At 38.4% G+C, this 14,073-nt stretch overlaps 1 protein-coding gene across 4 annotated transcripts in view; it reads right to left on the reverse strand.

The window, feature by feature from the left end:
• The window catches only part of LOC148861423 (phospholipase D zeta 1-like), a 175,006-nt gene that overhangs the window by 37,425 nt on the left and 123,508 nt on the right, over window positions 1-14,073 (reverse strand). For 2 of the 4 annotated variants that reach the window (XR_016112471.1, XM_088982775.1), the window contains exons 9-14: window positions 12,610-12,749; window positions 12,345-12,494; window positions 1,824-1,980; window positions 1,453-1,731; window positions 1,201-1,344; window positions 963-1,073 (exon numbers count right to left, since the gene is read on the reverse strand). Coding sequence is in view for 2 of the 4 variants with exons in the window: in XM_088982775.1 (XP_088838901.1) it covers window positions 963-1,073; window positions 1,201-1,344; window positions 1,453-1,731; window positions 1,824-1,980; window positions 12,345-12,494; window positions 12,610-12,749 (981 nt within the window). In the remaining 2 variants the exon portion in view is untranslated. Of the gene's footprint in view, window positions 1-962; window positions 1,074-1,200; window positions 1,732-1,823; window positions 1,981-12,344; window positions 12,495-12,609; window positions 12,750-14,073 lie in introns of all 4 variants that reach the window. The other 2 variants (XR_016112470.1, XM_088982774.1) reach the window with 1 other exon arrangement.

The following is a 14,073-nucleotide window of genomic DNA, read 5'->3' on the forward strand; positions in this document are numbered from 1 at the left end:
TTCTTTTAATTTAAATATTTAGGATTTATACGGTTAGAGAGGCCTATGAGATAAACTACAAAGTAAAAGGATCTATTGATTTTTTTTTTTTTTTGTATGGGATTTCTGATGCCAAGGTATTCAGAACTCTTTTCAGTAAGAAAGTAATTGGGTTTTTTTCCCTTTTGTTGGTAAGATAATTGAATTTTCCCTACCAAAATTTAAAAGAGAAGACATTTCAGAAATTTGGAACCTGGGGATTTCCAGATCATAAAGAATACCATGCCATAAGTTGAATAGTCTAATTGTCCTGGCCATGCTGGCTCACTTAACATTGGTTGTGGGTGGGATGGTAACAATGTCAGGCAAGGGCTTCTCTTCTTTTACTTATCAAAAGGAGATCAACTTATGGTGGGTGGTAGAAACAGAGTTTGATAAACATTATATTTAAGAACAAGGTCATTGACTCAATGGTTAAGTGTTCTTCAAGTGATGGTTTTCTGTACCGGTGGAATTTCATGATGTAAATCTGAATAAGCTTTTATCCATTGGCATTTCAAGTTTATGGATTTTTTTTTATACAACCAGTTAAAGTTGCAACATGTTGGTGTATCGTGTATTCTTCTCTGGTTCAGGGATTTTTCCCTATATTTAATTTGGGTTTTCTTAACAGAAAAAGCGTTTTACTCAAAAGCAATGCCACTGCAACAATTGAACCTGCATCTCCAATTTCAACAAATTTACATGGATGAGTTATCAAGTTATGCAGTTGCATTCTACAACTGAAGAGCCTATAAAATATAAACTGCTTCTTTTGCTTCTTACTAAGAATGCTTTTAGAATATCACCAGAATGTATTGGAAATTTAAACAAGATCTGATTTTATTATGAATCATTTGATCTTATAATAAAAGAATGTTTTTATTAAGATTATTAATGTATAAAATATGTAAGGAAATATCATTTTTTCAAATATTCATTACCTCAATGTAGACAAAATATTCTGCTTTCTCGATAAGAGAGCAATAAGCATTGTGAATACTCTCTTCAGTTTGACTTGTTCCAGCAGACCACGGGCCAACACTTCTAATGATCTACAGAAGAGGTCATTAAAAATGGTGATTGATATAGATAGCATCTCACAGGAGTGAATTAGAAAAATAAGAACAGTTGACAAAGAAGATGTATTCAGCAGAAACAAAAAAATTACATGTAGCATACCTGACAGCGGCATGGGATTCGAGGACCAACCTGTCCAGCTTCTTCAGCAGAAACAACCTGATCACCCCGTTCTTGTGTTTCCCACCATTCATTATTCAAACTTTGCATTTCAGACTGTGCAGCTGCATCCAAAGACATTGTTGCCTGAAGGTCCACAGAATCAAGATCATCAACGAAACCTTTCAACTGCATATCTGTAGCTGAAGGTTCAACTTTAGATTTCCAGAAAGAGAATGAAAGACCTCGACTGACCGTGCTTTGTTGATTGGAGTGACTTTGAGTAGTGTCTACGGCATTTAATGTTGGGATTCCATTAGTAGTATCTAGTTCATCAGCCTCTTGAGGCAACAGTAACGGGATATCTTGATATGATGATCGGGAGGAAAAAGATTCCTGTCTCTTATGTTTGTCTTCAGCTTTCTTACTCTCTGTCTCTATTTCTTCATCTCTACTTCCCATGTAATGTGGAATAACCATGTGGTGCTGAGGCATGAGTAGTGGAATTGCTCGCTCATTTGGAGCTTTACTTCTCTGGAATATTGCACAATTGTGATTACTGATTACAATACCAAAGGAAATTAAACCTTCAACAAGTAAATTGCAACAAAAGTAACACAGTCAACCTTTGCAAAGTTCCAGCGCTGGACAAAGTGCCTTGCTATATCACGGCAAGGTGGTCCCCAAATAGCACAGTGAACATCATGCCATGGCATGCGAGGATATTTTCCACGATCGAGTTCATCTTTCATTGTATCTATCCAAGAATTTGGCTCAGATTCCCTAACAGAACAAATCTAAAAATTACAAATCTTGAATAAATGAAGAGTTGGCCCAGCATAGTTGAAGCATGACTTGTCAACACCTAGGTGTTTACCACCTCCAGCACCCAGTCACTAGAGAATCAAGAGGAAAACAATTTTCTACTTTCTTTCATTAATTGTGTTGACATAATGTGTATTTGAGCAGGTTTCTCAACCAAGTCTGGTCATTTTATTTATCTCCCCCTCCTCTTCTATGCTCTTCTACATTCTCATATATAAAGTGCCATCCTATATCACAGACAAGGTGGTCCCAGAGAGCATAGTGAACATCATGCCATGGCAGGCAAGTATATATATATTTTTTTGATCAGTGGGCAGGCAAATATATTTTCCACGATCAAGTTCATCTTTCATTGTATCTTCCCAAGAATTTGACTCAGATTCCCTAACAGAACAAAGGTGAAAATTACAAATCTTGAACAAATGTTGAATTGGCCAAGCATAGTTGAAGCATTGACTTGTCAACACTTAGGTGTCTACCATCTCCTGTAACCTAGTCACTAGGCAATTGGGAGGAAAGTAATTTTCTATTTTCATTCATTAATTCCGTTGAGATATGTGTATTTGAGCAGGTTACTCGACCAGGGGTATTCACGCCATTTTATGCAATATCATGAAATTATGTTAGTGAAGAGTGGTTTGCAATTTTCTTTTCTTCACTCTGATTGAAGTTCATAGAGACCTATGATAAGCAGTCTGTATGGAGAATTGAGAAGGTTAATTAATTTTCCATGCTAAATTGCCCATTTTATAGATATTTTTGGAGATTTTATTCAGATTTTTTGGTGCCTAGGAAAAAAAATCCTAGATATCTTCCAAGAATCAGAAAAACCAAAGAATGATCTTTTAAATTTCTGAATCCAGAGAATCAACTTATGTTGAATTGTGAGGGGCTTTGAACAAGCGCCCCTATTTGTCTTCTTCTATTTTGGTGTGATCTAGTCCAGATTACTTTAACTGTTGATCTTGATCAAGATCTCCTCTACTATTTGTTGGGTGGCGGTGGTGGCAGTAAATTGTTTATTGAAGTTATTTGAAACCAAAGGAGCCTTCTGGTGGTTCCAAGCAAAATTTTTCATACTAGCATAATATTCTTCAAGAGTCTGATTTCCCTGCTACAAACTGAAGTATTCCTGATAAAGCTGATAAACTCTTGTAGTGTTGTCTTGTCTAGAATAGAGTTTATTGGCATGTTCCCATATATCCTTTATTGTATCTAAAAACATGAAGTTAACACTGATTTTAGGCTCCATACTATTCCAAAACCATGTCATGATTTGAGCATCTTCTTGCTCCCAATTAGTAAAACCTGGGGATTCAGCACTAGGTTTCTCCTCCCATACATGTTTCACTATCTTCTTAGCCTTCAGAAACACTTCCACCGACTTGGCCCACGGAACATAGTTTTCACCATTGAGTTTGATGGATGTCATCTGCACACTTAAATCAGAGGAGATCATCACACTCGATTTCTGGTCACCACTCGCATCATCCATCGATGCCATTTCTATCTACGAAGCTGGTTCTGCCCGTCAAAAAAAAAAATATCAGTTCCAAACAGTGCAACTACTATTCTTCAACTACCACACCAACACACTTATAATCACCACGAACTTGCCCTAGCATACATTCAGCCACTTTGAACACTACTGTACTGCAAACAGGCAGATTTATAACCACAGAAAATCCCTCTTGAAACTGCTCATTAGAGGGTTCAAACCACCATGACTGCACCTACTTGACCACCACGGCTGTCACACATGGTGACAGCAGTCCACACAACAAAAAAAATTGTTTTTTTTTTTCTTTTCATTCGAACTATTGCACTCGCCCCCTGTCACCAGAAGTGAAGCCACCGAAACCCTAGAGGTTGCCGCAGATATATGGGTTTCACCACAGGTATCTAAAGAAGTTTTTGGGAGTTGGTTTACTATTCCAAAAGAATGGGCATTTGACGGTTGAAGTGTATACAGATGCTGACGGGCCTAGATTAGTTGATCATTGAAAGTCCACTTGTGAGTATTGTACCTTTGTGGAAGGAAACCTAGTCATGTGGAGAAGCGACAAACAAAATATAGTGGCTAGGTCTAGTGCTTAAGCTGAGTATAGAAAACAATGTCCCATGGAGTGGCTGAAGTTATGTGGATAAAGAATCTACTGAGTGAGCTGGGTTTTCCAGTTGACATCTCCATGTCCTTGTATTGAGATAACAAGGCTGCTATCAACATTGCAACCAACCTAGTTCTTCATGATAGAACTAAACATATTGAGGTCAGAAGAAAACTGAGAGAGGAGAGCTTGAGAGTTCGGCAATGAGGGTTTGAGAATGAGAGTTTCAAACCTTCTTTCTCTCAGCACTCTAACACTATTTTATTAAGATAGATTTGAATAATTATAAGGAGGCCCTTAGTTGGGCAAGAAATTACAAAGAACTTAATATAGACAGGATGGGCCCAGAATAAGGCCCATTATAGAAAAACATAAATAACAAGAAACAATAAACAGCCTATGGGCCATTCGGCCCATCTTCTCTACACTCCCCGTCAAGCTGAGCATAGATGTCAATCATGCCAAGCTTGCTGGTATCATGCTGAAGTTTTGCCTTGGGAATGCCTTTGGTGAGAAAATCTGCCAACTGTCCTTCAGATGTGATGAAAGGAAGACACACTTCACCCGAAGAGACCCTTTCCCTAATGAAGTGTCAATCAACTTCAATATGCTTGGTTCTATCATGTTGCACTGGGTTGTGAGCAATGTTGATGGCATCTTGATTATCACAGTACAACATCATTGGCTTGTCATATTCAACCCCAAGTTCTTCCATCAATGATTTTAGCCATAATAGTTCAGAAACTCTTTGTGCCATGGCCCTGTATTCTACTTCAGCAGAAGACCGAGCAACAACCGATTGTTTCTTGCTTCTCCTAGAAACAACATTACCAGCCACCAAGCTGCAATACCCAGAAGTAGATCTTCTGTCATCAATGCTTCCGGCCCAGTCAGCATCGGTGTAGACTTCAAGTTTCATATGACCATGCTTGGCAAACAGAATACCCTTTCCTGGGGAGCCCTTCAAATAACATAGGATTCTCTCTGCAGCTGCCATATGAATGTCTCGGGGAGCATGCATGAATTGGCTAATGCAACTGACTGCATATGCAATATCTGGCCGAGTCATGCATAGGTACAAAAGTTTCCCAAGAAGTCTCTGAAAGATTCCTTTGTCTTCTAACAATGTCCTTTCTGAGGCTGAGAGTTTATGACTCATATCAATAGGAGTAGCAACTGGTCTAGCACCTATCTTTCCAGTTTCAGAGAGCAAGTCAAGAACATACTTCCTTTGGGAGATAAGAATCCCATCCTTGGATCGAGCCACTTCTATGCCAAGAAAGTATCTCAATTCCCCCAAATCTTTATTCTCAAACTCTGTATGGAGAAAAGATTTTAGATCATGAATTCCTAAAACATCATTACCAGTCGCTACAATATCATCTACATACACAATGAGGTATACTGGCAGAGGTCCACTCCTTTTCACAAAAAGAGTATGATCGGACTGTGTCTGCACATAACCAAAGTTAACAAGTGCTGTTCTAAATCTCTCAAACCATGCTCTAGGAGACTATTTTAGTCCATAAAGAGATTTCTTCAGCCTACATACCTTCCCTTTCATATCAGTTCCATACATCCCTGGAGGAAGAGACATATAAACCTCCTCATGTAGTTCACCATTTAGAAATGCATTCTTCACGTCCAATTGATAAAGGGGCCAGTCAAAGTGAGCAGCTAAATAATCTTGGCAACAGGTGCAAAGGTCTCCAAATAATCAATCCCATATGTCTGTGTATAGCCTTTTGCAACCAGCCTGGCCTTGTACCTTTCAATGGTGCCATCAGCTCGGTATTTGATAGTAAAGAGCCACTTGCAACCGACTAGATCCTTCCCTTCAGGCAAATCCACCACTTCCCATGTGTCATTCTTGTGTAGGGCATCGATTTCAGATCTCACAACATCCCTCCATTTTGGAATCTTAAGAGCTTCTAACACGGACTTGGGAATAGGGTTAGAAGCAACAGAAGAGAGAGAGGCAAAAGTATGAAGGTGAAAGCAAACTGTAAGCAAGGTGCTTGGAAATGCAGTGTGCAGTGCACTTCCGTTTTCCTTTCCTAACAGCAATGGGAATATCAAGGTCAGGGAAGGATGACTCCAAAGGTGCTGAAACAGTACCTGTTGTCTCTTCTGTGACTAGAAGTGTATGAGGCTCATGTATTGTAGGAGAAACAACCTGCACATTTCTGGATCTTTGCCTTTGATACACCTTGGGATTGAGGATAGGACGGGGAGGTAAAGAGGGAAGAACACTGGGACAGGGAGAATGGAATGACTAATCCACCCTTGATACATTTGAAGGAGAAGCAGACACATCAAGAGTCTCAACAGGGACAGGAAGAGGAAGAGCAAACACTTGTGACAAATCCTCCCCCTGTGGACAATGTCCTTCTGGAGAGGAACCATAAAAGGGGGGAAAGCTCATCAAAGGTGACATCCATTGAGACATACCGAGTGCCAGTCTTTGGATCAAAACAACAATAACCCTTCTGTGTGGGGGAATAACCGAGGAAGATAAACTTTTGAGCTTTGGGTTCAAATTTATGCCTTTGGACACTTGGAACATGTACATAACAGGTGCAGCCAAAGACACGAATAGGAACAGAAAAAGGTCCTTGTCCGGATGAAGGAGATTGAAGGGAGACTTAAACCCCAAAACCCTAGATGGCATACGGTTTATAAGGTAGGTAGCAGTAAGAACAGCATCACCCCAAAACCTTGTAGGAACATGTGAGGCAAATAAGATACTTCTTGCAACTTCTGGGGTCCTATCACATGAGCTTTGATGAATAACCCCCATGTTAGAGAGATAGCAGGATAGGTTCTTCTCAAAGTATTCTTTTGCATTGTCAGATCTGAAGATTTTAATCCTGGTATCAAATTGGATTAGAACAAATTCATGGAATTGTCTTACAAGTCTTGGAACTTCATCACGGGTTTTCATCAGGAATATCCAAGTGAACCGAGAAAAGTCATCAATAAACAGGATAAAATATTTGTAGCCACCCATGGAGGGTAAGTGGTAAGGCCCCCACACATCAGAGTGCACAATATTAAAAGGAAAAGAAGATCTTTTATTGCTCAAAGGATAATTGTTTCTACAATGCTTTGACAATTCAAAAGACTCACAATGAAGACTGGACAAACTAATTCCCTTAAATAGTTCAGGGAATAGATGACTCAAGGTAGAAAAAGACAGATGACCAAAACGACGATGACACAACATAATCCGACTAACAGACTCTGAAGAAACAAATCCGAGAGCAACATTCCCAAGATGATCAGTGCATTGTCCTGGAGTATCAAGCAGGTATATTCCGTTCGCCTCATGGACACTGCCAATCACCTTCTGAGACTCCAGATCCTGAAAAACACAATAGGAAGGAAAAAAGGTTACACAATAGTTTAGTGACTTGGTTAAACTACTTACAGACAACAAATTTGTATTTAGTTTAGGTACATGAAGGGCAGAAGGTAGGAACAAGGAATCCGTAGCCTTGATGGTTCCCTTACCAAAGATAGGGGCAAGTGAACCATCAGCTAAAGTGATTTTATCACATCCAAGAAGCAAGTCATATGAAACAAACAAGGTAGACAGATTGGTCATATAAGGGCAGAAGCCCTTATACCTGAATGAGCAAATGCATAAGAAGCAGAATTTCCTGAAGGGTTGGAAGGAGAAGTCACATCACCCAGCTGACTGATCATCTTCCCAAACTTTTCATATTCTGCTCTCATGGCTGCCAACTGTGCAGAAGCAGACATCTCTTCGCTATCTGGCCCGACAGCTACATTTACACTTCTTGATCTTTTACTATCATGTTTTTTCTAAAACTGAATGGGAACAAGATTGGGATGTAGTTTCCAACACTTGTCTTTGGTGTGCTTCGGCTTCTTGCAGTACTCACATATAACTTCTTTCTTTCCTGTGCCACCAGAAGTTCCAGCATTCCCTTTAGGTTTAACCCCCATATTGGCAAAGTGATCACTAATATCAGCCCCTTGAACCTGGACAGCCCTTCTGCTCTCTTCACTACTCACCAATGCATAAGCTTGTGACATTGAGACACACTCCTTGGAAAGAATATTCTGTTTTGTGATATCATATTCTGGGTTTAGTCCAGTTAAGAACTCAAAAACCCTATTCCTTTCAACTAATTTTCTATAGGTCTCTGCATCATTGGTGGTGTCCCAAGTTACAGCTTCTTTTAGGTCAATCTCTTGCCATAGAGACTTCAGGTTTGAGAAATACACAGCTAGAGGCTTCTCCCCTTGCCTTAAATTCTTTACATCACTTCTCAATTTATATGCTCGGGCCACATTGAGTTTTTGGGAATAGGTTTCTGCAACACTGTCCCAAATTTCCTTTGCTGAATTCATCCATAGGTAGTGTTGGCTAATTTGTGGCTGCATTGAGTTCACAAGCCACCCAATGACAGTGTAATTTTCTTGCATCCACTTCTCGTAGGATGGATCATCTTTTGGGGGAGCCTTCTTACTCCCGGAAATGAACCCCCACTTTCCTCTACTACATACATAAATCTTTACTGATTGTGACCATGCCAGATAATTAGTTCCATCTAGTTTGACTGTACAGTCAATAAGGAATCACTTGGAGTCCCCTAAACCAGTCCATATTCAGCACCATTTTTGTTTTCAAACTCTGAGGAGTACATCATGTAACCACTTCAAATATGATTTCAGATGACTTCTACAAGTATACTGAATGAGGACGAGCAAGAACTGAGTTCAACCGACCACAAGAAGGCAATACACTGAGTTCAGCCTTCAAGAAGTAATCAGAAACTTCTAGGCACTGTGCACTCAACCGAAGTACCTTTTCAAATCTGGACTTCAAGGTAACCACCAAAGAAATAGCCAAGAAGAGTAAATACCAATTGGTATTGCTGAAAAGGCCCTTTTACAAACACAGTGTGGGCAATAGAGACAACCCCACTGTCAAAAAAGAAAAAAAGGCCTCAAGAACAGTTCGTACAGGCCCCCAAAAACAGCCAAATATAAGTAACAATCTACAGCCTTGTTACAAGGATGTTTTGGCAGTTTTGACAGTCCAAGAAGGAGTGAAAACAACCCAGAAATTTATGGGTTAAACCAGATTCAATGGCAGCCGAAGGTAGTATAGAACAACCAGAAATTTTTGGACACTTCAACAGTCCAAACACAGCCGAAAGTAGTACAGAACAACCAGAAATTTCCGGACCCTTCAACAGTCCAAACACATAAGAAAATAACCCAGAAATCTGAGCACAACTTACAGTTTCGAGCTTCAAACCAGAACCGAGCTGTTCCCCCTTTTTTTTTTTCTTTGATTCTTCCTGGTCACCGAACCACTTCTCCAAGAGATTCTAGTCTTGGGCACTTCCAATGACCTCCAAGAATCAGGCAACACGAGCCTAAGTTTCCAGCCCTAGAGTATTGAAGTTCAGGCCTGCTCTGATACCAAGAAGAAAACTGAAGAGAGGAGAGTTTGAGAGTTCGGCAATGAGGGTTTGAGAATGAGAGTTTCGAACCTTCTCTCTCTCAACACCCTAACACTATTTTATTAAGATAGATTTGAATAATTACAAGGAGGCCCTTAGTTGGGCAAGAAATTACAAAGAACTTAATATAGACAGGATGGGCCCAGAATAAGGCCCATTACAGAAAAACATAAATAACAAGAAAGAATAAACAGCCTATGGGCCATTCGGCACATCTTCTCTACAAGGTCGACAAACACTTTATCAGGGAGAAAATTGTTAATGGGGAAGTGTGTACTCCATATGTTAGTTCCAAGGAGCAACTTACAGACATTTTTACAAAGCTTACATCATTTGCGACACAATGACTTATGTGACAAGTTGGGCATGATTGACAAAGCTCCATTTGTTCTTTAGTGAGGCAGGGGCACATCTGTAATTCTCTCTTTTTATTATTGTTTTAGGTCACTAATATAAATACAAAAGCTGGTGCTTCCAGCCAAAGTTTCTGACTCCAAATTCTTTCTCCTCTCTTCTCTCTTCTCTCTTCTCTGACTTTCTGACATATTTTCACCAAGAAAACAGCAAGCATGAGAATGAGGGTTTGAGTATGAAAGCAGAAACTTTGTGCAAAAAAGTGCCAAAGATTAGGACCATATCTAGTCTCCCAAGACCCCAGATAGCTGAGATCAACATTGGGTAATGACCTTTCTTTTATTTATCTTTTTCTTTTTTGAATTTTATGTTTCTTGAGTTGTTTAGGTTGAGTAACCTGATGAAATATACATATTTCAGTAGAGGTATTCTAATCATTTTATGTAAAATCATGAAATTATACATAGTGAAAAGAAGCTTCACGCCTTACATCTCTCTCTCTCTCTCTCTCTATCTATCTATCTATCCACAGGCTAAATATTCTATACTTGAAAAAAGTAGAACAAAAATAACAATATTAAGAAGAAAGAATAATGCACAAACACAGCAATCCAGAGTTGGAAAGTAATGCCAAAGGACCTCAAATAGGAGGCCAGCTCAAAAACAGCATAAATAAAGTATAGAAAACCAGAGCTGCCATGTGCCATGGAAAAACACCCCTCCCCCACAAACATATTCCTGTCAGCCCACCTAGCATGCAAGCAACTTATACACAGAAATTAGTTTATCTCACCATATATGAGCTACCTTTTCCTTTTTCACCTTTTGGTGAGGCAGGGACCCAAAAATTACATGTCAAACCCAGATCCTAATAAAATTCATCCTGCTTACCACCATAGTTGTCAAGGTGATAAGGCGTTCTTGGAGAGTTGCCTTGCCCAAATGCCTACATATTTAAATGTAAGACACCACACAATATTTTACATTTTTATTTTATGTTTAATAGTGGTACAATAAATATTGTTAGACTAAATTATTCATATTGTGGGTTTATAGTATTAATATTGTTGTTCTTATACCAGTTTCTTTTTGTTATTTTCTTGTTTGTTTGGGTTCAATTGAGACACCAGTCAGTTACATAGTCTTGAACCCTTTAGGACTGTAAATCTGAATTGATAAGTAACAATTAACTTGAAGATTTTATCCAATTGACACACAAGAACAATCAATAGGACTTCTTCTTCCTAGGACCAAAACAAGGGCTCAACCCTTATGTTTTGTATGTTACTTTCCTTTCTTATTTTTCAATTCATAAATATGTTGACTTTCTATCTATTGATATGGGGTTTATACTTATTTCATGAGAACTGGTGATTATTAGTTAAGATCACCACTTATTACAATAAAATCTCGGGATCCACCTTATGATTTATATATGTATTTTTTATCTTAAAAAACTCATCCCTTAGGCGATGCCTAGGCTAGGCAACAAGGCACTCCCCTATCGCCTAGCTTTGCCTTGGCACCTTGAAAATTATGTATCAGCAATTCCATGGATTCTTTTCTTGTCAAATGATGATGTGCTCTTTCCCTTCCCCTTTTGTTTTCCTTCTGAAAATCTAATGCTCTCTACCTAATGGCCAATGGCCCCTCTAACATATAATAGGTTGACAAGAGTAATCTATTCTTAATAATAAGAAAGGGACAAATCCCATTTATGAATTACAAGATAAGGCTGGTCAGCAAGAGCTATATAATCAACTATAAATAAAAAGTACAGTAAAACAAATTGAATCAAACAATCCCAAATAATGTCAAAATTCACTGCTTCAGTAAAAAGGATTATATACATAAAAATGAAAGATTTATCTCATATGACATTATATCATTTCTTTTCTCAATCGAATATTTTGTTTGGTCAACCAGCAAAAAACATTATTCAGTGATGCAACAAAAGCCGATTTCTGTACCTTGACTTAGGCATCAATTTCCATTTATTTGGAACATAGTTGGGTTGAGGTGAAAGGCTTAAACCATCAAAAATGTTCATGACCATAGATAATAGATTGATTAGGAATCAAAAGACAAGAGGGTGAGACTGCTAACCAAATTATTATGTTCACTGTTGCCAACAAAAACCATTTTTTATTAGATTACATTGTTAAAATATTAGTTCAAAGACACACTGACACAGCACATCAAATAGACAGATACAGGTTCATTGACTCATAGAGAGAGATGACTAGATGAAACTATGGAGGGATTATATCCTCTTTCTCACTTTATGCTCCCTCTTAAAATCTTTATCTACTGCAAAGGTTCATTGAGTTCTTTGACAGGACAAAAGACAAAAACTTACCTTGGATTATAGTAGTCCTTTCCAGGCCATATCAAAGGAGGGTAATCGCCCACTTTATGCTCGACAGTATCATAGCGGCCAAAGCACAGATCTAGTCCTCCAATGAAGCAGACCCGATAATCAATAATAACAAGTTTTTCATGGTGAGACCTATACATTACCAGAAATAACAATCCAATAGGAATACTGATTAACCAGAGAAATGATGGAACTCCTGATTCCAATATTAATGGCACTTGAATAAAATTCACAATAAACTGCATACCACAGATAAACACCAGCTGAGAAATGGTCTGGAGAGCGTAATACTCTCACATTCTCATGAATGTTAAGAAGTTTTTGCTTGCTATAAACACTGTTAATCTTCAAAGCAAGAGCAACTTCTTTGTATAGAAGAACATAAATCTGCAAACAGTCATAAACTAAGTTGAAATGAAAGCATGGCAGAATCCATATCAGAAGTAGTACTATAAATAGCTGTGACATCTTGCTCTAGTAGAGTCTTTCAGCCAATAGATCAAAGCTTAGTCGATAAAAGAGACAGGGTAGTAATCAGTGAGTAGGGATCTCCTGCCAACAAAACACATTCCAACACCCTTCCAACATGATCTGATACCACACATCTCACCATGAGATTTGGACCCACCGTGTATAAGATGTGTGATGTCAGATTATGTTGGAAGGGTGTTGGAACATATTTTGTTGGCAGGATATCTGGACTCATAATCAGAAAGAAACCAAGGTAGTGGAGTAAGAATAACAGACAAGCATCATGGACGAGTAGAAAATATTAGCAAGATTAATTCCATTTTTTCTGAAAATTTAGCTATCCTGACTCTAGAAGTTCAGCTTGACAGGGAGAACATGGAGGAAAATGAAAACATACTCTTTTTACTAGGTAAGGTTATCTGATGCAAGTGCTTATAAGAAAATCTAAAGCAAGTCTCAAAGAAAGAAATTGAAGAAAAAGTGTTAAATAGTAGATCTGCAGATGCATTGTCAACGGGAAAAGAAGTGACTGTTTGACCACTCAAACCCTGTTTGATTATGCTGAAATTTGGTGCATTAAAGTACACTTGTAGTACTCCAATACTGTAGAATTTCAACTCAATCCAACATGTGGAAGTTTGAAAAGGAAGTTTCTATTTTTTTTTTTTGTTTGGATATACGAGAGCAAGAGTCCAAAAATGAGTTGGAAGTTGCTACTTTGGGTCTATAAAAGAGTGTCAACAGGTCTTGTAGAGAGCAATCTATTTTATTCAATTTTTCCCTACTAAGGGCTGAATAAAGAATTGTTTTTCTGTTTCTACCATAGCGAGCAGCTATAGTATAACTTATTCTTGCTTCCTCTTCTATTTTTCTTTTTTTTTCTTGTTAATACTTGTGGCTGAAGCCTATTGTTATATGTTGGAAATTTTGGGCTTCATCATATGAAATTGTTTCGAATGCTGCTACAGTAACCCGAACCAGGAAGAGAAGAAAGAAGAAGAGGAAGAAGAAGAGAAGAAGAAGAAGGAAAAGAAGGGTCTGTCGAAATCTGATGGTTATACCATTCAGTCGACCCCCTTAATAGTCATTTAGATTCTAATGACATTTACAAAGACTAAACTGCCCTTACTTAAGTGTGGGGCAGAGTGTCTCTAATAAAACTGCCACATAAGCAAATCACTTAACAAACATAAGATGACTAAACTACCCCTATTCGGCTCACTTTAACACTCCCCCTCAA

The sequence above is a fragment of the Nelumbo lutea genome, chromosome 4, assembly GCF_056320005.1.
Source record: "Nelumbo lutea isolate HS-2025 chromosome 4, American lotus-T2T, whole genome shotgun sequence".
Taxonomy (NCBI): Eukaryota; Viridiplantae; Streptophyta; class Magnoliopsida; order Proteales; family Nelumbonaceae; genus Nelumbo; species Nelumbo lutea.